Genomic DNA, 25501 nt, shown 5'->3' with positions numbered 1-25501 from the left:
CATAACGGTTGCGTGAGCCTTTTCCCATTCTCCGCAGGTTGCGTGTTTGAAGTCTCGCCGCCATGTTTTTGCAAGGATATGCAAAAAGTGAATTGAGTTTTGTTTTTTCTTTGATCAATGTTTCCCGGCTGTGGCTTTCGTGCAGTCATCTTGTTTGAATGATCACACAAATGTATGAAGCACACACCTAGCGATGTCTGGACCCTATTTGAGTTTTTGAGATGCCAGAACACTGAAAACTAACTTCACGCCCATCAATCGCGGATATGAGAGAAATGTGATTCAATTTTGATGCTTGGAATGTTCTGGGGGAGTCAAAGAGCGAAGGTGAGGCTCGCCCGTCTGTACGCTCGCACCCTCCAGCCAATCCAACAGCATGCTAATGCTACGTCCATCTGTCTGTCTAGTCTGTCGCGTCTGCGGGGCACGCAAAAGCGCGCTGGCCCTTTAAATGAGCTGACGCCCTGACACCAAAAAGCCGTCTGCTGGTGCGCCAGCCTGCCAGCCGCCTGTTTGCTCTTATCTTGGTATCAAAAGCTAGCGGGAGAACGAATGCACACGCACACGCTGGTTAGCTCTCACCTCCTTATCTCATAAAACAAAGGCATCCAAGCGTGGATGAGAGAGTGTTTGAGGGGGGTCAGTTGACAAGAGGCCTAAAAAGGATTTAATAACACGGCAGGCGTCAATGTCACCTTTGACACACCAGCAATTTTTTTTTTTTGCATTTTCTGGTGTTTTTGTGTTCATTGTCCATTATAATCACGTTCAATTTGGGACATTAGCAGGTCGTTCGATCAAAAAATTAAAAAAAAATCAGCAGAATTAATGTCTGAAAAATACTTTTGGGGGGAGGGTTCAGACGCCAAAGTTGGTTAAAGTTAGCTACATGAAATTTGGTCAAATTTCACTTTCCTTTTTTTCTTTGGTCCTTTCTCGGGTTTCCTGACGGCCTCACGACTCTGGCTGGAAGTGTTCGGTTTAGGGAAACGGTATGGGATTTTTTATTTTTATTTTTTATAGGTTTTAGGTGAACTAATGAATGCACGCACGCACGCACGCACGCACATACATACACATATTCACCCAAATACAAAAAAAAATAAAAATACAAAAAAAATATATATATACTGTATAAAAAAAAAAAGAGAGCAATGATGATGACATGTCAAATCGGTAAAATTACCAAATGAACAATACTGAGCTCTCCAGGAAAGAAAAAAAAAAAAAGAAAAAAAGAAATTTGGTCAAATCGAGTAGGCTCAGAAAAAAAAAAAAAGTCAGAAAGTTAGCTTGTTTCAAAGCAGTCGTTTAAGGGTCATGATGACTTATTAAACAAAAAACTCTAATAAAACAACCACAACATTCTTTCAAAAATAAACCCCTGCGGCCAGTTTCAGAAATTTGGTAGGCAACTCGATCATAAGTAGACCCGCATTAGAGTCTCAAGGAACTTGAAGTCTGCTATTAAGCGTCCCTTTCAAAATTGAGGAGCAACAGCTGATGCTTCTCCTCGTGATTTTTACCATTTGATGTAATCAAGCAGAGCATCGTTGTCCTCAGCGAGCACGCAGACGTTTCGTGGCGTTCAAGCCGAGGGACCGAAGCAGACACGGCGACTGATGCAACAACAAATCACGCAAAGTGCCGGATGAAAAAATGCACTTGAAGCCTGTAGTTATCGTACAAACGCTCGAGCGTGGCATCGAGGCCTGCCTGTCTCTGTGTCACATCTCATTGGAGGAGACCTCGTCACAGGGGTCACGTGGTTAGCGTTTGGCGAGCAGAGATTGGACAATACTTTTAGCTCTCGCCACATGCTGCTGCGCCAAAAAGAAGGCCAGCCACAACAAGAACAAACACTGCCACATGTAATCATCAACATAACGACATGTTCATCTCCTGTTCTTGTGTTAAATGTCACATTCACACACGTAAACACAAAGAACACTATGGTGGTCACCGAATTCAATGAGAGAAAAAAAAAAAAAACGGTTCAAATGACCCACACACGACACCCGCCCACCAGGGATACGCCCTACATCCGAGCAATTGTGAACTCGGGCAAAGTCGGTCACAAGACAAAACGTTCTGAAGCTGACATGAACCTAACAAGCAGGCTGACACTTCTTGTAGCTTCACACACATAAATAACTTGATCGCTCACACACTTGCGCCCGCCCCACCGCACGTAGATTAGCGCTGACCTCCCACCCAAATGCCCACCACAAATACGCATAGAAATTCAGGGCAGCCGCGCACAAGTGGAGCGCATCGAGTTGCAATCGTTTAAAGTCGTCCCGCTCACAAACACACTAACGACGGCGTCTGCATAACTTCAGCCCGTTTTGAAGAACAAAACATTTTCAATGGTGGCATACCTCGTCCTGTGTTTCAGTGTCGGAAAATTCCTGCACTGATCCACCGTCTGATGCAGAGCTCTCGCTTGACGTGGAGGTGGTTCCAGTGGGACTAACTGGGGATCCCCTCAGGGATTCATCCTCCACCGTGCTGGTCTCAGGCTGACTAAAGAGACCTTGTAGCAGGCCTGGCTCCAGTTGGTCCCAGACGGGGTCCTTGGAAACGAACGCCGGGAAGTCCAGAGCAGAGTCTTCAGACTCCCAGTCGCTGTCCTCTCCCGTGACAGAGCCCAGGACAAATTCCACACCGTCCATCCCGGACTGAGTGCCCTCCGAATAAGAGTCTAGATCTTGGATGTCCTCGCAGGCCGAGCTGACATCCGACGGGCCGGGCTTGGGCCGCTCAGGTGCTGCCATGTAAACAAAACTATCAGGGGAGAGGACAGGGCCCTCCTCATCCTCGTCTTGGCCTGAGCAGCAGGGTGGTTCGGGTACCGGGCTTGGGGAATTGGAGTTTTCCAGTGGGGATGGGGAGCACTCATTTAAAAGCTGTGGAGGCGCCGACACGGCCAGGTAAACAAAACTATCTGATATTACAAAGGCCTCTGAGTCTTTAGAATGTGAGGCCGCAGCACAGTAGTCGGATTTAACGAGGCACTGAGATAAAGAGGAAACGGGGCTCGAGTGTGTGACCTCAGAGGGCGGGAAAGAGTCGGATTCAAAGTGGGACTGGGGTAAACTTGAAGATGGGTCTGTGAGCGGAGGGGATGGAGGATGGACAGAGGCTGATTTGGGGGTGCTTGCTTTCACCTCAATTGTAGTTTCCAAGTCCACGTCTTGTCCAGACACATCCGCCTCAAAGAACATTCCATCAGACTCCTCAAAGGGGACCAAGGCATCCTGGTAGGAAATTTGACCGTCAACATCCTGTTTAGACCCTTTTGTGTTTTCTCGCGTGTGCAGAGGCTCATGGGAGTGATCCCCAAGACCTCCCTCACTGCTGTCCAAACTCGACTGATCAAAAAGATCCAAGTCCGCTTCAAACATGTCTTCTTTTAACTCCATTCCGTGCTCTGGTTCCTCGGATGCAAATGGATTCACGGGAATCTGAGGAGACGGAGCATCCCCTTGTGATGATGCCCCGCTGTCTGGGTCTGTCTCAGCCTCTGCTGGTATTTCCTTTACACAGTCTGCGGTTTTGTCTGGTTGAAAGGTGTACATCCCGCTAGAGTCGGACTCTTGCTGATAACCGAGAGCTGAGTCTGTGGGGAAACTCCTCTCCTCTTCCCCGACTTCATAATCACAATGGACAACATCTTCATCGTCATCAATGAAGCAGTGTTCTTTTTCACAGTCCTGCGCACGCTTCGAGCCAAAGTCTTCAAAGTCGATAAGATGTGACTCTGCAGAGGGGGTTTCAGTTAAAGGGAGGGTCCCTTCACAACTTTCCCAGTCACGAACGGATTCTTCATCTTGTTCATCCTCGAGATAAGGACGAGAATATGGATCAAGAGGCTCGGGGTCTACACTCATCTCCACTCCTTCATGCCCTTCCTCCTCCTCCTCGCATCGTCTTTCCAGCTCTAGGAACAGGTCATCTGATTCAGCCTCAGAACTCGGGCAGGACGACACGCCGGGTGCCTCGGTGCTACCGAAGCCCACAGGGGGGGTTAAAACAGGCCACTGTCCAGAGGAGCCGGTTAACTCCCATCCCTCTGATTCCAATGTTTCCCACGGCTGGTCTATCACCTCCCTGTTATCCAATTTAAGGACTGCTTCCCACTCTCGCTCTTCTCGTTCAGCTCTCTCTTCCTCTGCTTGAGCCCTTTCCAGGTTCCATATGTCCTCCCTCGTCTCGAGCATCTCCACATCAGACTGCTCTTCTTCCACTTCGAGTTCTTCGAGAATTCTGCGCTCGTCCTCCTCAAACTTGAGCTCAGAAGCCGTGCGTTCTCTGAGATTGCCTCCCCACCCAAGCAGACTCTCGTCACCACCCAACTGACTGATCGAGGGGGACAGAGGCAAACCTCTATATGCCAGCCCTTCGTCTTCCTTCAAGAACGGCGACGGAGGATCCAGCAGATAAAGTGACTCCTCGTCCTGGCTGCTCTCCTCGCCCAAAAGGGGAGGCAAAGGTGGGAGAATGGGGAAGTTGTGCCTCAAGCTTACTGGGGTCTTTTTTCCTGGTGTCATCCCACGGGGCCACGTGCGGGCTTTGGTGGGAGGGCAGAAGACTGGTCTCGGTGGAAGGAGAGGCATATCGTCACCCTGGTCCTGTTCTAAAAGAGGGGAATCCCTCTCGGAATCTGAGGTTTTTACTAATTCAACAGTTTCCTCAGCAATTTGCTTAATTCTGCTCCTAGAAGAGCTTATAGTTCGTTTGTACCCTGCATTTTTGGGGGGGCTCTGCTGGCAGGACTGCTCACAAGTCCTATGGCTCTGACTAAATGTGAGCCCCGGGTCTTTGGAAGGCGAGGACAACGGGTCACGTTGTTTAGCTTGTTTGTGCAATAAAGGGCGAAGCTGCTTTGGTTTGCTGGGATGCTGCAGGAGCGTCGGCACCGGGAAAACGGTGGGTGAGGAAGAGACGGGAGGAGTGTGAGGGGCAGATGAGGACGGCGAGGGCGTGTAAGGAAGTATGGTAGGAAGTAAGGTGGAGGAGGTCGGCGTGGATGGCTGAGCTAGTTGAACAGGTGAAAGAGGAACGTGAGGAAGGCCTGCCGCCGACGAACGCTTTTCTGCACATTCCACCGACGCAAACTCCAATCTCTCTGCAAACTCTGGAAAAGTTGGCGGCATAAAAGCTTTCCAAGAGCGACGGTTCGGGTTGTCCCGCCTCTCTCCGGCCTGATGACGCCTCTTGGCCACCAGTGATACCCCTGAAGCAGACACTGAAGGCGGATTAGTCAGACCTGAACTCAAGATGCCCACAGGCGGTGAAATAATCTGAGCATCGCCAGTCAGTTTTAGGGCATCAAAAATCACCCTCTCGTCCAGTTTCCGGGCTCCTCCGGGGTTTTCCACAGCCCGGGAGACAAAAACACCTCCAAGGTCAGCTCCGATGGTTCCGTTGCTGGACAGCGTACTGCCTTCGCCTCGTATCTCCCCGCCCGAGCCCAGAGTACTCCGTGAAGGTTGGCACAGTTTGGCCCCTTGATCAATCTGCTCATTGATGCGCATGGTGTCATAAATGGACCTCTGTGGGACGTAGCAATCCTCGATATAGGCCTCATCCTCGTCGCCTTTGCCCAGGCAGCGGGGGCTCTGCTGGAGACAGTCGGGTCGACTCAGGGGCTTCCCCATGTTGCCCTCACTGGCTTTGGTGTGCCGCACAAGTTCCTTTGATTTGCAGCAGATGGCAAATAAAAACCAACACACAAAAAGACAGTCTCTCTGAAGAAATCCGCAAAACCACAGAGTACATTTGGAGCTGGACAAGTCCCGGGAAAGGTCTCATCCGCTATGTCACCTCAACAGCTGTGCAATCGCGTGGTCTTTGTGTGATGCTGCGTGGCACCGGCGAGGGAGCGACACAGGCGGCCCTCCCTCTCGGCACCATATTAATCACAAGTCGTGTTTATTTAAAAGGAGAGAAGGCTGCCGGCGCTGAGTGAGGGAGAAAGAGTCATCATCTCCTCCGCCTCGCAGAGGTACAAAGTCCAAAGCGAGGCGATAACATCCCTTTGTGTCGCCTTGACGAGAGAGGAGCGCGGCGGCGACGTCCTCATCCATAGTCAGAAGGAAAAAGTCATTCTGTGGCTGATGTGCGGCTCGTCCTGAGCTCCGGCATGCTGCGTCCCCGCGTAGGTGGCAACGTGCAGTGGGGAGGGAAGTGCAAAAGTCTCCTTTTAAGGTGACAAAAGCCACAAGCTTATCTGCAAGGAACGAGCTTGTGGAAAGTGCAAAAAGAAGAATGCCAATGCTGCTTACTGTCCTTCCGTCCGTCACAAAGAATCTGGGGTTGGTTTCAGGATTCCAAGACGACTCAGCGGCACAGAAATAGAAAAACAAAAGCAGGCCAATACTTAAAATGAAGAACAAAAGAGGAAAAAGTGTTGTCCCCTTGGAGGTAAATCCCAGTTTCAAAGTGGCTTCATTTCTCTCTCATCTCAGGTTTATCCCAAAGCTCCTGGGGGGGACGTGGTCCGGCAACTCCAAAGCAGGCAGGTTCTTCACAGGGCGAGATCAAAATAAAGGAAAAGGGGGCGGGAGGGTGTTGAATCCCAATCCAGGCAATGAGCGTCGGGATGGTATCAAGGGAGGCAAAGACCCAGACAGCCCTCCCAGCCCCGCTGCCAGCTTTTGGGGTTACTGACGACGGCCTCCCTCCTCGTTAGCGCAACAAAATCCCGGGACGCTCCTCTCGCTGTTTGCCCCCCCCGCCGGCTTGCTTCGTTCTCTCTCTCTCTCGCTCGCTCTCTGGGAAACAAAGTGCCACGCAGTTCCCCTTTTTCTCCTCCTTTCCTTTCCTTTTCTTTCTGCCGCGTGCGCTGCCAAGCTGCGCTCTCTGCCTCTTCTCAGGCCGCCGCACAGCAACTCAAATGGGTTGCAGCTGCTAAAAAAATCTCACTCTCTCTCTCTCGAACTCCCACCCCCCCTCTCTCTCTCTCTCTCTCTCTCTCGCCCTCGCTCTCCCTCGCTCGCTGTTTGGATTTGAATTCAGCTCCGTTTGTTCTGTTTCCTGCACGGGTATTAAAACACAGGAAGTGCTCCAATCATGCCGGTTTCCTGTCTCGCACAAAAAAATAAAAAGGGAACAACAGATCGCAGCTGGAGAGAAAGTTATTTGCTTAGGAAATACCACGGAGAAGAAACACGCCAAACAATTAGAGGAGGAATAAATAAGTCAAGCAAAACAAGGCTCGCTATAGCAGAAACTTCAGGCCACTTTCGCCCTAAAAGCTCCACCGAGAATTGACACATGATTTAACAAGCGACTTTTCCACCGCCAAAGCAACAGTCCAGGCTTTGTTTTTGCTCCTCCGATGCTTCAATTAAGTGCATTAAATACACACACATAGAAAAGTGGGTGATTCACACACAGGCTCCACTTGCGCATTCCCGTCTGAAACTCAATCCAGGCTGGGGGAGACCAGGGAGGGCGTCAGCGGGAGAGGCCGAGGGGCCGGGTGGGGGTGGGTGGGGTTGCGGCCGGGATTTCGCGGTCTGGCTCTTCAGAATTCCACACAAAACATGGGAGCAGACCCCGAGCGAGCGGCGACACAGTCACCCGCTACCCCCTTGAAGCGCTGCCACATTGTTCTCACCATGTTATCTAAAGTTTCAGGCTTCCCAGGAACACGCGTGTGCTTCCGCCACCAAGTAGCAGCATCCATGCTAGCTTAGTTAGCTCCCAGACTGGGGGTGCTGGGGGCATTCAAGTGTGATTTCTCTCACGTACCACAGTAAAACATGGTACTCGCAGCCATTTTCACCGAAGCAACCCCTTCGCTCCCGGCTGTTTTACTGGATTTTGACTGATTTTGCAAGGCCCACAGAGTATTGCGTTCTATTGCTATAGAAACATGAAACCTGGAACATGGAAACATTAGAGTCTCTTCTTAACATCAGGAACAAAAAAGGATATTTCTACCCGTTTTGAAGCAATTAGCATTAGAATATAGCTAAGTTTAAAACACTGGAAAAAGAGCTTTTTGCAACATGGCCCTGGCTGATCTCTTTTACTCTGCTGCCACCTGCTGGCCGTTTTTTGTAATGACCACCATTGCTTCAAGCATTCTCTTCAGTTCAGAGGCTGCATCAAAGCCTTCTGTATGCTCTAGCAAAAAAAAAACATATAAATACGTCTTTGGGAGCAAATGAGTTAATATTAAATTAAGTATATGTTAAAAATATTTGGAGGACTACTTATTATTGTTGCTTGACTCATATCATTCTAAAGTAATAGTACTCTTACTTGAGTACAATTTGTGGCAACGCTACCCACCTCTGCCCCTTGCACACAAGCAATCGCAAACTCCTCGGACCCTCACCACCATCGTCACAACACCGGCAGCGCACACCACAGCACAGAAGCCTCACTCGACTGTCGCACCCGTGGCCTGCATGTCAAATGTGCTAAATACACCAGTCTTTCTTTGCGACTGCCAACGCAGACACACACACAAGCGCACACGCGGCCAGTTGCGCTGCAGCTGCCACCGCCGCGTCTCAGGCGAACGTCTCGTTGGGAGACAAAAGGGGTTTGTCGCCGCTTTGTTGCACACGCCCACACACAAACACACACGGACGGGCGCAACATCTCGCGTGATCAGCTGCGCGCCCACAAGACGTCCTCCACCATCTCAAAGCAGACTTATTAGCATGTGAGGACGGTGAAAATAACTCTTTGACTGCCAAAAACGTTAAATAACGTTTCGTAAAATCCTATGGAGGAGTGCCAAAGACGTTAAAAGACGTTTTTTTCAAAACAGGTGAAACTAACCATTTCCTATTGTTGATTACTCAAAAACGGAATAAGGTAGAAACAAACTTTTTTTTTTCTGATGGAAGATGAGAGTCCAATCTTGTTTTGGCAGTATGTGTGTTTCCATAGTCCAAACACATAATTTTCTATGGACCTTGAAAGATCAGTCAAAATGCTTAAAATCGGCTGGCACCCACGGCATCCCTTTTCTGAAAACGTCTGGCAGTCAAAGAGTTAAGAGAAGTGAAAGTCAGACAGAGGACTACGAAGGCGCGTTAGGAGCGGCGGTATTACTGTAGAGGGCACCGATAAATCTCTTAAGGTGCCGCCAGCGCACACAAGACATTTTGGTCAAGTTCTGACCTTATGGAGTTGTGTTATTAGAGTTTTGTGATTTATGGCGAGTCATTTAACTTTGCTGCCAGCCTCCTACAATACACAATGGAAAACAAACAGAATCCTCCCAAAATGGTGGACTTCCTGTGTCTTTGAGATGTGGAATCTTGAGACTTTTTGGTGGGTCGACTCATGATAGGCATGTTGCGAAGTCAAACTAGATTCGGTTTTCAAAAAAAAATCTCCGTGACAAATTTGTCTTGCAAGCACCCCTGGAATGAACAATAAAAGACCCTAAAATGGCCACTTCGAACCAAGATGGCGGACTCCCTGTGTCTTTTCAGGTATGGCTTCTTGAGATTTTTTTGTGGGTCTACTCATGATAGATATGTCTACCAAATTTCATGTTGCTAAGTGAAACTAGATTCGGGGACAAATTTTCAACAACAAAAAATCCTGCCTGAAAATGGCCCAAATGATCTTAAAATGGCCACTTCAAACCAAAATGGTTGTTCTTTTCCAACATAGCTTCTGGAGACTTTTTTTGTTGGTCTATTCGTGCTTTATCTGCCTACCAAATTGCAGGATGGAAAAACTGGCTTCAAGGGCTTAACTTTGTCATTGTTTCGATTTGATAATGAGAAAGCCGTCAAAATTTGATCGAAGAGCAACGTATGAATAAGGAACAAAAGCAATTCCAAAAAGCCAAGGCTCCGCCTGCGGCTCGCATAAGTGGAGGTGCTAAAAGGACAATAGAGGCGATAAAAGGATTAAACGGATTTAAATGACACATTGTCCCGCCCCCTCCCTTTTTTTGACAGTGACCGTCTGACCCCTCACTGATGTGGTCAAGCCTAAATTTGATTAGGCGAGGCCTTCCCTTTAATTATCTCCATTCCTACATCTACATCATCATCATCATCATCATCATCACCATGAGAGCTCTGCGTCCCTGGGGGAGGTCACCGCACGCAAAGAAGAGCATACAAGCCTGGACGACTCCAACAAGTGCGTGTTGGTACCATCAGACAGGAAGTTGACACTTCCTGTTTCATATCAGTTGATTGCAAAACTGACACGTGCAATAAATCAAAACACCGAAAATAATAAGCCAAATAATATTTTGTCAAACCAAAGTCTACTAGCTTAATGCTAACGCGTTTTGCACAATACTGAGGATGAGCTAACAGAAATTAACATTAAACATTAAAATAAGTGCGACATAGTAATAAATAGTTGTGTTCTGTGCATTTATTTTATTTTTTATTTTTTAAATCGCAATAATCGGAAGATTTTTTTAACCTTTTTTTTTTTTTTAAATATGTTACAACATGTAACACAGATAATGATCAAATCTGCCAATTTTTCTCGCTGTTGTGAAATAAAACAAATACTTAAGTATTGTAAAACAGTCTGTAATTCATGTCTTTATTGCTGTAAGCGTTAAATGGCCAAAAATAAGCTATTTGATTAATTATATATATTTTTCAATTAATCAGCCGATTAGTCTGTTATCTAAATTTTATTGTGCCAAATATCGTTAGTTGGCCCTGACCAAAAAAAAAAAAAAAAAAAAAAGTTTGCTCGCCCCCAATTATAGATGCAATTTACTTATTTATTGATTGATTGCTACTTAACAGTAAAACGCTGCCGACCCTTCTTTTTGCTGTCCACGTCCGCTCATATCGAAACCCCTTAAAGCGACAATGTGCTCTTTTTCCAAAAAACCTCCGTCTTCCTGACTCATCCTCTTCTTCTTTGCCTTAAGTCGAACATTAACTCAGCAGCCCGATTCCTCACGGACACACAACTTCATGGAAAGTATGTCAACGCGCACACGCGCGCGCGCACACACGGTATGTAACACGCACCAAAGTGTGAGACGCACGTGTGAATAATGCAGTGAGGACTTTCCACGTCGTAAACACTTGACAGTTCGCTTGTGCTTAAACACACACGCGCACAGAATGAAAAAAAAAAGAGTGTGTGTGTGTGTAATAAAGGGCCACTACACGGCCCTTCCTAATAGTTGACCTTCTTCCAAGACAAAAGATGATATTAAATTTCATTGCAAATGAAAAAAAAAAAAAAAAAAAAAAAAGTGGTAGGCGGGCCTGAGTCTTGGCATACTAAGCTAATTCACAACAGCTGAGGCAAAACACAACCTGGAAGTGGAACGCGCACGCAACATTTCTGAAATATTCAGTTGAATCCTAGAGCACGACGAGCTGACATTTGTCTTCATTTGACACACAGGAGATGATCGAGGAGGAGACAGACACGGGATTGCAGGATACATTCGGGCAGGCCAATCAAGTTTTACGGAAATGATGTTAGCCAAGTGACATCATCAGCCCCCCCCCCCCCCCCCCTTAAAGACACACACACACCTACAGATGGGTTTGATGGTGGGACACAGAAATCCCTTCCGATCAATCAATAACTCGGCTACCCAGATTAGTTATTCAACACTATGCTCATCCTAGCGGAACCTCAAAAAAAAAAAAAAAAAAAAAAAAAAAGTAACCCTAACTCATTCGCTCCCAAAAACGTATTTATATGTTTTTTTCATGCTAGAGCAGGGGGTGCTCAAGTTTGGTCCTCGAGTGCCCCTATCCAGCCTGTTTTCCATGTTTCTCCACTAACACACCTGATTCACGATCAGGATCGTTATCAGGCTTCTGCAAAGCTTGCTAATTAGCTGATAATTAGATTGAGATGTGCGAGGGAAACACGGAAAGCAGGCTGGATGGGGGCTCTCTCTCGAGGACCCAACTTGAGCACCCCTGTGCTAGAGCATATTTCTTTATGCTCTGGCACAGGGGTGCTCAAGTTGGATGGACTTCGATGCAGCCTCTGAACTGAAGAGAACGCTTGAAGCAACGGCACTTATTTCAAAAACGGCCAGCAGGTGGCAGCAGAGTATAAGAGATCAACCAGGGCTATGTTGCAACAAGCTCATCTCCGAACGGTTTTAAACAGATTTGTGAATAATGATGAGACTTTATTCTAATGTTAATTGCTGCAGATCGGAAACAGATCCGAATGAAAGAAGAGACTCTTTCTTTTGGTAGGTTCTATGGCTTTTATAGCATTAGAACAGAATATTCTGTGGGCCTTGCAAAATCAGTCCAAATCCAGTAAAACAGCCCGGGAGCGAAGGGGGTTGCTTCAGCGAAAATGGCCGCGAGTGAACGGGATGATAGATTAAAACTTGTTTAAGAATCAGTCCAAGATTGGTCGGGAGGTGGCGTCCAATTACTTTTGCCTCAATTTCTCCAGTCAATTTCCAGCTTTGCGGAGGGGACGGGGACGACTCGTCTGACCCACTTTAGCGCGGCGCTTACACCCATTATCTAATAGACACTGCATGTGTGTGTGTGTGTATCACAATGACTCATTGGCTAAAAGGTTCTCCATGGAGACTCCGGCGAGGTGGAGAATGAAGTCATGTTAGCAGGGGAGGTGAACAGCGTGAAAAGAAAGTGGGGGTGCAAGATGTGCTGTTATCATTTACACACCTACACAAACAAAAACACACAAAACAAACACTTTTAACACACGCACACACACACACACACAATTAGCCTGTCATGGGAATATCCAACTGTAGCTATACACTCACTAACTGTGTCAGCTGTACACAAGTTGAGTGGTGGGGGGCTGATGCCACACCCTAATATGTGTAAGCGTGTGTGTGTGTGCGTGTGTGTGTGTGTGCGTGCGTGCAGACAGCTGAGATTCCTGCGCCGTCCGGAAAAAGACGGCAAGGAATCAGAAGCATCCGGCGGCCATGTTTAAATGAAAGTCTGGTGGGAAATAGGCGCACCTCAATCCCTCCCTCCCCCCATTACTGCCCCCCCCCCCCTCCCCTCCCCTTCTTTGCACCCCACCCATTCTTTGAGGCAGGATGACATCATGGCCGTGGACTGGGAAAGGGCCCATCGGGGGGGAGGGGAGGCCAGACAGATTTCGGAATGGAGGGGGATCGCTTACATGCGCATGGGGAGTGACAAGGGAGGGGAGTGGGGTAAATGGGGAGTTTATTATGGGGGGGGGGGTGGTCTTTTCTTCCCACCACCAAGTTTTAATAGCACCGTTAAAAGTTGGAGCACACTTTGCCCCACATATCGGAAGGATAATGAGACATCTTGGCTGCTATTCTTAACTCATTCACTCACAACCGTTTTCACTGAAGCAACCCCCCTTCGCTCCCGGCTGTTTTACTGGATCTTGACTGATTTGGAAGGCCCACAGAATATTCTGTTCAATTGCTATAAAAACATGGAACCTCTTAACTCATTCACTCGCAAACCGTTTTCACTGAAGCAACCCCCTTCGCTCCCGGCTGTTTGACTGGATTTTGACTGATTTTGCAAGGCCCACAATATATTGTGATCTACGGATATAAAAATATGGAAACTACCAAAAGAAAGATTAGAGTCTCTTCTTTCATCAGGGAAATCTGTTTGTCTAAAATCTGTTTGCAAGCCAGTTCGCCTTAGCAACATGAAACTTGGTAGGCATGTTTATCATGAGTACGCCTACAAAAAAGACATCCGGTGACTACGTTTGACAACTCACCACAAAACAAAAACTCAGCTCCTTTAGTTCAACAGCCAACATCTTGCATGTGACGTTTGTGGGAGTTTGTCAGAATGAGGCGAAAAGATGAGAATCTGAAAATGGAGGCCAGCGCTATTCCATCCTCCTACGCGCGCTCGCAGCAGCGAGCGGAGGAGCTCTCTTTCTCTTTCTCCGCTGGCCGGGAGAAGGAAAAGCACGGCCGAATGTTTCAAACGGCGCTTCATACGAGCCATCCATCACATTTGGAGAACGACACACAGACACGATCATCGTGTCTCTTGGGGCCTCGCTCGCACACACACACACACAGGAAGTGACATCACAGCCATAAAATGTGCTCTTTAGCGACGGCGTGGCGACCGAAAGGGCAGCGTGCAGGCCTGTGAGGGAAAAAAAAAGTAATAAAAAAAGCAAAGAGTGGTGCCTGTATGCACGCACATTCCTGTGGTCGGCGACACTTTTTCAAGTGCAACACAAGGACACAAGATGGTCACGTTCAATATTTAAATGGTCCAATCACAAAGCAGCAACAAGTTATAAGTGCCAATTTCTGGTGGAACGTTTGACTAAATCTCCCCCGGGCACCAGTTTCAGTGATCGACACAAAATGGAGTGGATACGCATGGGAAAAGGCTGAAGGAGCCGTCCCCAAATTCTAAAGTTTGTTAACATACGAACCATGGAATTTGCCCAGGATGCTTCAAACCAAAATGGCTGACTTCCTGCTCAATTTTGGGCATGGGTCCTTGAAACTTTTTTGTGCATCCTTTTATGATTGACATGTCCACCCAATTTCATGGCGATTGGTGAAACTGTTTTTTCTCACTCATTTAAACCCCAAAAACGTATAAATACGTTTAAAAAAATTAAATTAAAAAATATATGCTAGATTATACAGAATGGTTTGATGCAGCTTCTGACCTGAAGAGGTCGCTTAAAGCAATGGTAGTTATTACAAAAGCGGCCAGCAGGTGGCACCAGAGTATAAGAGATCAGCCAGGGCCATGTTGCAACAATCTCGTTTTTGACAGTGTTTTAAACAGGTTTGTGAATAATGATAAAACGTTGCTATATTCTAATGCTAATAGCTGATGGAAGAAGAGACTCTCTAATGTTTCTTTTGGTAGGTTCCCTGTTTTGATAGCAATAGAACACAATATTCTGCGGGCCTTGCAAAATCAGTCCAAATCCAGTAGAACAGCCGGGAGCGAATGGGGTTGCTTCAGTGAAAATGGCTGCGAGTAAATGAGTTCAATATATACTTTCCGAGGTGCGCTCCACGGAGTGAGATATTGGGAGGCTCGCGCTGGGGACAACCAATAAAAAATATTTTTTCTAGTTTTGAGGTATGTCGCAGTCTCTATAATGGCGAATCACAATAACACAAAGATTCTAACAAAAATTGTCATTTTGCTTTTGGAACCAAAGTTACACAGCGACAATGCAGTGGGAGGCGGATTCATGAACACGAGTGGCGTTTTTCGAAAGGAGCTCGTGTTATCAGGCGGGGTACGAGAAAGGGGTGTGGCTCTGTGTGGGAAGTCACAAGTGCAAAAACAGCAGCAGCAGCAGCAAGAAGTGAGGAAAGTCCAACCTTGAAGTCGTTGAGCTGCTGCTTGATGACGTCCACCTCGGAGCCCACCGCGGCCTGCGCGTTCAGACCCTCCTCGGCGGCTCCCAGCAGGCCTTGCAGCTCGCCCACCGAACGGTAGAAGTGGCCCACCCGCTCGGAGGCGTCCTGGATCTGGACAAGGCGTGCCTGGCCGCGCTCGTTCAGCTGAAACGCGTGCACGTCATGTTGGTTGGAGTGTTGAGTTTTGATTTTGTAAAAAAAAAAAAAAAAAAAAAAAAAGTCAGTTTAATTTGGAAAATATTAATTTCACATTTTTTTCTTTGTGTTATTAACTTTTTATTTATACATTTGTATTTTATTTAAGTTTTGTACATTTGTATTTTTCAATGCATTTTTCTTTCACCTGTTGACATTTTTTCCTAATAAAAAAAAAAAAGCTTTTCATTTTCTTTCCCAATTTTCAATTTATTTAAATTTGGTAAATTTGTAGTTACAATGTCGTTTTTCTTTCAGATAAATTTTTTGTAAATATATTTTAAAAAATTCCTAAATGTTATTTTACAATTATTTTTTCTTTATTTTGTTTTCCATTTTCCGAACATCATCATATGCATATTTTGCAAAAACACATTTTGTAAATTTGTTATTAATAAAAAAATAAATAAATAATTAATTACACTTTTTCATTTTCTTTCAGCTGTTGCCATTTTTTTCCAATTTTGAAAAAAAAAAAGAATAATTTTCTTTCACAATATTTAATTTATTTAAATTTTGTAAATTTGTAGTTACAATGTCGTTTATCTTTCACATTTTTGCAATATTTTATATTTTGTAAATATATTTTTTTTAATTCCTAAGTGTTGTTAACACATTTTTACTTTGTGGTACATTTGCGTCACATTTTGTCAATGATTTTTACCATTTTTTTTTTACTTTTTATCCATTGCATTTATAGTATGAGGCTGCAAGAGGATGCATTGTAGATTCCTTTGTATGCCGCCTACGTAATCGGCGTTCCATTACATTGACCTCCTAAAAATCCGATCCCCTTCCTCCTCACCTTTCCAGCCTGCCGACTGAGCGCCTCCGTCTCGCGCCTGAGCGCCAGCAGGTCGGGCGATGAGCCTTCCCGGCGCAGCATGGCCGTGCACTCGGCGGCGTGCGTCTCCAGTTCGGTGCGGAGGGCGGCCAGACGGGACAGGAAGCCCCCCAGCGTGTCCGCCTGCGAGGCCAGCGAGTCGGCGTCGCGTCCGACGGGGCCCAACGAGTCCAGCTCGTCGTCCAGGTCGGCCAGGCGCGAGAAGACGTCGCGCACGTGCGACTGGACCTCGCCGACGCCGTGCAGACGCGATTCCAGCGTGGAGCAACACTGCTCCAGCTGAGAAGAAAAGCAAATTTTATTTATTTTTTGGGGCTTCCTACACATATACATACACATCATACAATACGTGTTTGTACTCACTGGTTAAAACATTACATAATGTATTTGCATAAAATCTGAGCGTGTACAGGTGTGCCTAATGAAGCGGCCGTTGAGATGTAAATACAGCAGGGCAGCTGCTGCCAACCACTGGTTTGCATTTCAAGCACTCCAAAGTCCACAATGACCATATACGGGCGCAGGAAGTTAAAAAGCTAAACTGTTTCAGTAGCTCTGTTTTCTTTCAGTGTGATTCATGCGCACACATTTGTTGTAAACTGTTTGGCTCCGCTGTGCAGTATCACTCATTCAACTAGCATGCTATGCTAATATTTACACTACTGTAATCTTTAAATATGCACTTTGAGTGAATTCTTGCTGAATTGCGGTTTATCATTCACGGCAACACGACACCGCAGATTTTTTGAAGCAATTCTAAATTTAGAGTTGCGCGCCATCATTTTGCCGTTTTTATATTTGTCGCTCACACAGACAGTGAGAATATACACGAACATCGCGTTGTCTTCAATGTGACCCTAACAAATGGCGCTGCGCTAAAAATGCATCCGTACCTTGTTGCTGACGTCGTCAAACTCGCTCTGGGTGTGTTTGGCCTGCTCCTGCAGCCTCTGCGCGCCCTCAGCGTGGCCCTGCGGTCTCTGGGGGGCGTCCTGCACCAGCCCCTGAGCCAGATCCCGCAGGTAGACCACCTGAGGCTGCAGGCATGCTAGGTTCTCCTGCTGGCCCCTCAACCTCTCCAGGCTCTTCGCGCTACATGCCTGAAATGAAGGTTCATGCAAGAGATGAAAAAGTTGAATTTTTATCGTCGCCATTATAGGTAACCGGCAGTAAATCAGCGTCTTCGCCCACCTGAGGTCCAAGCGCCTCCTGGACTTCGATCTGGTGCTTGGCGGCCTCCAGTCGTCTCTCCACCGCCTGCTGACCTTCCTCGAACTCCTTAAGGCGGCCCGAGAGCTCTTCCAGCTGTGACGTGCGACCGAGGAGACGTTCGCTAAGGACGTCCAGGCGCCGGTTCAGCTGCGCCTTCTCGTCTCGGACCTAAAGAGAACGTCGGTTGTCAGTTAGCATATCCCGCCTCTTTCTTCCACTTTACTGTTGTGCCCATTGTTTGAATTTGTACAGTGCCTTGAACTATAAAAAAAAAAATGGAAGTGTCTCATTGGGACAAATCAGGGACAGGAAGTACCTCGTCCTCTCCGACGCAGCACTGCTCCAGCAGCAGATCGGCGGCCACATTAAAGGCCTCCAAAAGGGGTTGTCGTCTCTCCAGGTCCAGGGCGAGCCCCCGGGCTTTCTGCAGGGCCTCGTCCAGACCCGCCGGGTCGAGTGACGGCTGGATCTCTGCGTCTTTTTCCTCACATTCATCCAGCCAGGGTGCAAAGTCCGCCTTGTGCCGCTGGTAGCTTTCCGCCTTGCTCAGGGTGCTCTTCAGTCGGTTTTCCCGCTCCGAGAGCCTCCCGTTGACGTCTTCCCAGTCCTGCCGCAAGCGGGTCAGGCGGGACTGCAGCGCGGCGCGCTCGTCCCCGCCGACGGGCAGGGCGGCCAACAGCGACGCGCCCTCAGCCTGGATCAGCTCGTAAGATCCTCGTTGGGCGGCGACGGCGCGCTGGAGGTCGGCGGCGGAGGACAGCAGTGAACGGACCGCTTCGGGACGGCAGGGCAGCGCATCCAGAGACGAGTCCCGGAGCTCCGCCTGCTGGTCCAGCCACGAGCGCACGTCCTCGAACATCTGCTGGAACTGCTGTGTGGAGGACAGCGCGGCCTGCAGCTGAGACAGACCGTCGGCTGGGGACAGGACAAAAACACATTTTAAAAGGCTCAACCAGGAGGCTAAATAGTATGGAGGACCAAAACTGCCAAAATTGAAAATAAATAACCGACTTAAAGAAATAAATGAATAAAAGTGAAAATAAAAACGGATATAAGAAATGTAACTCAAAAATTAAGTACAAAAAATATATAAATGGAAATAAAAACAATATATATATATATATCCCGAAATACATTAAAGTACAAATAAAAACATAAATAAAAAAACAAGATTCAAATAGTAAAAATAAATAGATAATTAGAATTAAATATCAATCACTAAATAAAAACTGCAAACTTCCTTGTCCGCCGACCCGCTCACTCCAGGCAGTTTGCAACAGCCGACCTTGAGTCCAACTCAAGACAAGCTTAGGACTGCCCCCTCATTTGAATAACATTTTGACCTGATGGAGGGTCTGCAACATGAAATAAATAAATGTGAGTGCAGAGCGTTTTTATTCATTGACTGATATTTAATTCTATTTATATATTTATTTTGGTATTTATCTCCACATTTATTTATTTTTATTTTTTGAATGTCGTTTTTTTTTATATATATATATATAGTTTGTTGTTTTTATTTCCATTTATATTTATTTTTAATTCATATTTTTAATTCTTTCATTTTTGAATAATATTTTTCATATCAGTTTTTATTTATTTATATATTTATGTATTTTTCTTTTTCTTTTATTGAGTATTTTTCTTTTTTTGGGCAGTTTTGGTCCTCCATAAAATAGGGCCGCAGCTATCAAATATTTCCGCATTCAAAATGGTCACCTGCGCGTTCCTCCAAGCTCTTGAGCGGCGCGCTGACACCCTCCAGCCTCTTTTTCAACTCGTCCTTCAGATAAGGCTCAGCCACGATGGCGCTCAGCTCCTCGCACAGCCGCTCGGCCTCCGCCAGCTGGCCGCGCCGCCTCTCCAACTCGGCACGGATCTCGCCCGTCTCCTGGAGACGCTGCCTCAGCGCCTCGGGACGGGCGCTCAACTCCGCCTGGTCGTCCAAACGCTCGGCGAGGGCCGCCACGCTGGCCGAGAGCTCGCGCAACAGCGCCTGGTAGCGCTCGCTGGTGCCCTGCGCTCGCTCGATGTGCTCCGAGCGCTGGGCCAGCTTGCCCGTCAGGTCGTGCCACTGTTTGGAGACTGAGTCCAGTTCGGCCCGGACTTCCTCCAGCTCCGTGGGGTCCTGGGTCTGCGAGAGGATGCCCTCGGCTGACTCGGTGAGCTGCTCGAACTGCGGGCGACGGGTCTCAAACTCCCGCAGCATGAACTAGAACAAGTTGATGTTGGACGTCAGTGATTCTCAAAGTGTGGGGCTAGTACAGCACAGTTCAGTTGTATTTAACTTTTCTGTTCATTCTATCCTCTGCATCATATTAAGCTTGTCTCTGCTTCGAGATGCATTATATTTCAACATACTTCTTTGACACATAATCCTATTTAGACAGGAATTTGGTGCCATCTAGTGGCATGTTACAGTGTTACAGAAAAAACGCCCCAAAAAAAACACAATAGTTGAATTTTTCATCAAATACGTGTTTTATGTTTTTTTTTTATGCTAGTGCATACAGAAGGCTTTGATGCAGCTTCCAACACCAACCTGTACTTGTTGCTTCTGCGTGTTGAGCATGTTTGGGTCGATGCTGAGCGGTCCCAGCACGCTCATCATCAGCTCCTTCTCGCGCAGCCACGGGCCGAGCTGCGACGCCGCGGCGGTAAAGCTTCCCAGGCGGTCGGCGCACGCCTCCAGTTCCGCCTGACGGCGCGATGCCGTCTGATTGGCCGAGAGCCAACGGGAGTCTGAGGAGAGGCGGCCAATGGGAGAGAGGAGTTGAAGAGTGTCCAAAATGGTGTCTCGCTCTCGCTTGAAAACTGATGACGACAACTCGAAAAGTCATTTGTGATGCGGTCGTACGTACCGATATCCTGCAGCTGTTGCCTCCATGCGTCGGCCTCGGGGGAGTCGGGGTTGTCAGTGATGAGCTTCCTCAAGGTTCCCTTCAGCTCCTCCACTCGGGCGGAGTGCTCGGCCAACTCCGACAGCAGCGCCTGGTCGTCATTAGATTTTGCATCATTATGAGGAAAATGATGCTTTTTTCTTGTTTCTCGGCCATATTACCGCAACCAACGTCTATGCTAATTCCTGTTAGCCTGTGGATTGTATTTCCTATTACATGTTAGCATTAAGCTAGGGGACTATTGTTAGATGAAATTGTATGGTTTGACTTTTGTCTACCAATAAATATTGATGAAAATAGTGTCTCTATATCGCATATCTTGCACATCTGCAATAAACCGAAGTTCACGGAACACTTCAAACGATACGTTGACATTTAAATCATGAATGACCTTATTCTCTTGGGCCTGAGCGCGCACCACTTCCGGCTTGGACGGCGAGGCGGCGTGTCCCCGCGCGAGGTTCTTCTCTTTGTCCTTCAGCCAGTTCTGCAGCTCCTCGGCGCCGCGCCTGGCCCGCTGCCTCTGCTCCAACGAGGCCCGCTGGCGGCCCAGGCGTTCCGTCAGGTCCACGCCCAGAGCCTCGTGCCGGCCGTTGACGTCGGCCACGGACACTTGGATCTCCGTCAGGTCTGATGGACACAAGCAGGGAATCGGGATGCGTTTGAGGATGAAAAATTGTGCTTAATAGTGTCGATGATGAAACACGCAAGCAGTTGCAAATGGTCATTTGAACCTTTACAAGTATGAATGCCGTTGACGCTACCGGGACCTGCAGAGCCGTTGATTTGGAGGGGGCCTGTGAAACACAAAAGGAAAAAAATATATGTTACTAATACTCTTGACTAGATGGCATTAAAAGCCCCGAGCTAATATTTTGTTTGTGAAAACAGTTTCCTAACCAGCTTTTCTCTGAGGGGCCGTGATGTCGATGACTTGTGCCTCCAGCTCGGAGCCGCTCTTGTTTAACTCCTGCACCCTGGACGCCTGCGACTGCCACTCCTTCAACAGCTCCTGAAGGCATCATCATCATCATCATCGAATTAAAGAGGAAGGCAGCCCGTGTGGCCAGGTGGCGTGTTGGCGGACCCACCTGCAGCTGCTGCACGCGCCTCTGCAGGGCTTCCGTGTCCAGGGCGACCTCCTTGGCGGGCAGCTGCTCCTGCGCCGCCTGGAGCCACCTGAGGAGGGAGCCGGAGAGGCCGCGGAAGTGGAGCAGCTGCTGCTCGCAGGACAAAATGGCCGCCAGTCTGCGCCAAGGGGGTAAAAATTGGACACTGTTAGACGTTATGGCTTCTCACCATTTTAGTTTTTTTTTTTTTTTTTTTAGCTTTTCTCAGCAAATGCGCCCTCTAGATGTTGGGAGGACACACAACAGGGTTTTACAGAATTCATACTGCAGTAAAAAAATAAATAAATAAAAATCTGTATAATGATTAAACCCATGTGATGATGTCTGCTTGTTTTCAAGGCTCATTGTACTGTAAGAAGGATTAATGCTTTTTAAATTCACATGACTGTGTCGCTGATGAGCTGTCAAGCTCGGTTGCCATAGTAACCAGTGCTCTGGGTTAATTGCAGATTTGGGGAAACGGCCTTTTTGGGCAAATGCCAAATCTAATCTAATCTCTATCACTGCATTGATGAACTGAGTCAGATTTCAACATGGATTAAAATACAACTTGCTTTTAAAAGTCATCTTTGAAGGCGACGTATTATGGGAAAGTGAATTTTGTTGTTTACTATTGCCATTCTTTTCTCAATTTTGACCCGTTGTGATGTCACAATTCGGCCAGGCTGGCTGAAGAGCCACTGCCACTTTCAAGCCACTGTGTGTGAAACACTATCATGTCAGACTGTCAATGCTTGTCCTCAGTTGTCATGGTATCAAAAATCTGTGCTTGTCTTTGGCCCAGTAGGAAAACAAAAATATAAAATAAAAAAAGTCTCCTTTGTTGTCTTTTCATACCTTTGGTTGACGTCGTCCTCCAGTTGCTTGAAGTCATCTGACACGCCCTTAACATGTTCCAAGAGGTTTTGCGTGTGACCAAAAACTTTTGACATGCTGACTTCTTCCGCCAGGCCGCAGAAAGAGTTCAGCTGAGGAGCTTCCTGTTGCAGCTCTGACTTCACTTCCTGTCAAAAAGACAACCAATGCAAGTTGGAATTAGAGAATGGATTTTCAAGATGATTTTGTCTATTTTCTTTATATGTGCACCATTTACACTAACATGTCTGCGACTAGAGATGGCCTAGTTTACCAAACCACAGGGGTATAGTTGATAAATGAGTGACTTCTGCGACCCCTCTAGCGACTACGGAATTTAATTCCCGCCCAAAAAAAAAAAAGACAAAGTTCACAAAATAATTTTCTTATTATTGAATAATTCCGACCTGAGGAATGTGCCAGACATTTTTGCAAGTGTGTTTGCCTCGTAGCACAATTCCACATAAGAGCGTGAGAGAGCTATGGTTTGGTTGAACATTTGAACTTAAATAAAAAAAAGAGCGAAGACTTTAAAAAACTGTTTAATGTGTTTGAAGCGCAAATTTTCAAGCAATGCTGACCTCCACAGTCTGCCTGTAATCATCCACGCTGCGATCCGGCTGCCCCGCCGGGCTCAGAGCGCTGGCACGACTCTGGATGAAGACGCGCAGGTCGGCCGCCAGTCGCTCGTAGCTCTCCAGCCTGGGTAGCAACCTCTTAAGCTCCGCCTCCCGCTCGGCCTGGCTGACCTGGGCGGCGGCGAAGCGTCTCGTCAGCTCGTCCAGCGCCCCCTGCAGGCCCGACGCCGTGGAGGCGTCGGGGCTCTGGAGCAGCTTGGAGACGGAGTCCCGCGTGGCATCCACGCTGCCCTGCCGGGAGAGGAGCTCCTGGCGAAGTTTCTGGGGGAGGAATATATTTGAAATGCTCAAAATGGAGAACATGGACCAAGGCTTAAACATTGGTTCATTCTAATCATTTTCTATTAAAATTCCAAAATGCAAAACCAATCACAACTCATGTTAAATAGAAATTAACACACACCTGCCATCATTTTAAGTGCCTTGGATTAACCCCAAATAAAGTTCAGATGTTCTAGGAGGCCTTTCCTGCCATTTGTTGAGCTTCCTAGCACTTTAAAGGAGTTGCTACCTGGTTCTGAGTGAGGGCGTCCTGGAGCGCCTGCGCCGTGGCCTCCACGGGTGCAGGGTCCAGATCCAGTGTGTCGAGCCAGGCCAGAAGAGCCTTCAAGCCCTCTTGCACGCTCACCGACTGGGCCAGGGCCGTCTGGAGCTGCTCGGCCCGCTCCGATACGGACGCCGACAAGGACGAGAACCTCTTCTCCAAACCATCTGAACAAAAATAATGACAGAACGTTTAATGGAAGCAGAGGTTCCGTTGGGAATGTGATGACGCGATGTTTGTTTGGACCTGCAGCACACAGGATGTCCACGGCCTTCAGGGAGGGGGACTCGTCCGCGCTGACCAGAACTTTTCCGGCTCGCTTCACCTTCTCCAACTGGACCGAACGCTCAGCCAGCTCGTCCTGTAGCAGCTGAATGCACACAGAAAAAAAAAAAAAAAAGAGCTCAAGTATCTCATTTGGCAAGAGACGAGCTTGGCGCGGAACCGCCGAGAATGCGTTACCTGAACTTGCCGCAGGGTGTTCTGCAGGTCGTGGGGGTCGGTGTCTCCGCTGGGCTTGGTGATGCTTTGGTTCTGTTCCTGGGCGCTGAGCCACGAGTGGAGCGAAACCACCTCATCCTGGTAGTGCTGGTAGCGCTCCAGCAGGCCTGACAGGCGGCCACCCAACTCTGACGACTGCGCACAAACACACAGTGCAGTCGTCGCACATGAGTACGTTTTATCCTGAATTCTCTCGCGCTCATTTTTTTTTTTTTTTTAGTCTTTCAGTCTTTGTCCTGAAAATGCGTTCATTTGACTTGCAACCTTATGCATGTTTAACCAGCACACATATAAATAAATAAACCAAAATCACCAAGAACAAAGACGTCCGCCATTTTTTTTTTAAATGTATTTTTTCCTCAGTAGAAGGAGTTTAATCCAGATTATAAATACAAACAATAAATTGTCAATTTGTTAAATTTAGTTAAATTTACATTTTTATATCATTTTATATGGAATGGAAATTAAGGCAGTGGAATAAAGAAAATCATCATTTAAAAAAAGAAAAAAAAGGAAAAAATTAAATAAACTGTAGAACTGTCATCCTATTTTTAAATTAACATTATTTTTTGTATTTATAATTTCTTAAAAAAGACACACAAAAGGCCATCAGCAGAGTTGAATGCTTTTTTCCCATTATTATTTTTCTTTTTTTCTCCTTTTCTATACTTTTTTTTAGCTTTAAATTGGATTTAAATTTTTCAAGACAATGGTAATACTCGATTAGACTAGATTAGATTAATGTAATTTTTTATCAAAAGAAAAAAAATAGAATCTTAATTAATTCTATTTTGGGGTGAAAGACATTTTGTGTAATTAATGTTTTTACATTTTAAAACAATTTTTTCTTTAGTGTTAAATCTCCTTTGTGTTTGTACTGTTAGAGTACAACAAATGATCTGCCAAAATTAAAATATACATGTTCAGTAAAAAAATAAAAATAAAATAAAAACAGCAACTGACTGACTGCAATGAAGGTGTTGTGCACATCCTTTTTTATTATTATTATTTTTTTAAATGCTCACCTTGGCGTGGAGTGAGGTATATCTGTGGTTCGTGTCTTGCAGCTTGTCAGTCACCAGCTGCTTGGTGGCCTCCAGGGCAGCAGCATCGCCGGCGCCCTCTTGCTGTTCCATCGCGCCTTGACACGAGTCCAGAACCTTCTGGCCCGAGATGGAGACGAAGCGCAGGTCGGCCTTGTGGCAGATGACGTCCTCGGCCAGCTGTGGACATAATCATGATTGTAAAAAAAAAATCGATTTGGGCCCCCCACTTCTGCTGCAACTACTCAGCTAACAGCACCTCCTACTGGCAAGTAGGAAAAGTTGCATTCTACGGC

At 46.9% G+C, this 25501-nt stretch overlaps 2 protein-coding genes across 22 annotated transcripts in view; both read right to left on the bottom strand.

The window, feature by feature from the left end:
* Positions 1 to 25501, bottom strand: part of macf1a (microtubule actin crosslinking factor 1a) — a 134957-nt gene that overhangs the window by 31372 nt on the left and 78084 nt on the right. For all 21 annotated transcript variants that reach the window (XM_077549675.1, XM_077549681.1, XM_077549683.1 and 18 more), the window contains 18 exons: positions 25188 to 25385; positions 24124 to 24297; positions 23908 to 24031; positions 23629 to 23828; positions 23061 to 23378; positions 22462 to 22628; positions 21586 to 21742; positions 21395 to 21506; positions 21229 to 21291; positions 20886 to 21124; positions 20456 to 20585; positions 20137 to 20336; positions 19314 to 19806; positions 17911 to 18509; positions 17574 to 17762; positions 17276 to 17482; positions 16344 to 16661; positions 15305 to 15487 (listed from right to left, as the gene is read on the bottom strand). In XM_077549675.1, the coding sequence (XP_077405801.1) occupies positions 15305 to 15487; positions 16344 to 16661; positions 17276 to 17482; positions 17574 to 17762; positions 17911 to 18509; positions 19314 to 19806; positions 20137 to 20336; positions 20456 to 20585; positions 20886 to 21124; positions 21229 to 21291; positions 21395 to 21506; positions 21586 to 21742; positions 22462 to 22628; positions 23061 to 23378; positions 23629 to 23828; positions 23908 to 24031; positions 24124 to 24297; positions 25188 to 25385 (4071 nt within the window). The remainder of the gene's footprint in view (positions 1 to 15304; positions 15488 to 16343; positions 16662 to 17275; positions 17483 to 17573; positions 17763 to 17910; positions 18510 to 19313; positions 19807 to 20136; positions 20337 to 20455; positions 20586 to 20885; positions 21125 to 21228; positions 21292 to 21394; positions 21507 to 21585; positions 21743 to 22461; positions 22629 to 23060; positions 23379 to 23628; positions 23829 to 23907; positions 24032 to 24123; positions 24298 to 25187; positions 25386 to 25501) is intronic.
* On the bottom strand, positions 1560 to 6917 carry LOC144037515 (uncharacterized). The gene is made up of 2 exons (XM_077549051.1): positions 2382 to 6917; positions 1560 to 1619 (listed from the first exon to the last, which is right to left on the bottom strand). Exons 1-2 carry the CDS (start codon positions 5661 to 5663, stop codon positions 1560 to 1562), a joined length of 3342 nt encoding a protein of 1113 aa, XP_077405177.1. The 5' UTR covers positions 5664 to 6917.

Source organism: Vanacampus margaritifer, chromosome 17 (genome assembly GCF_051991255.1).
Source record: "Vanacampus margaritifer isolate UIUO_Vmar chromosome 17, RoL_Vmar_1.0, whole genome shotgun sequence".
NCBI classification, from domain to species: domain Eukaryota; kingdom Metazoa; phylum Chordata; class Actinopteri; order Syngnathiformes; family Syngnathidae; genus Vanacampus; species Vanacampus margaritifer.
Note: the sequence above shows the minus strand (reverse complement) of the source record. Positions and strands in the feature narration are given on the sequence as shown.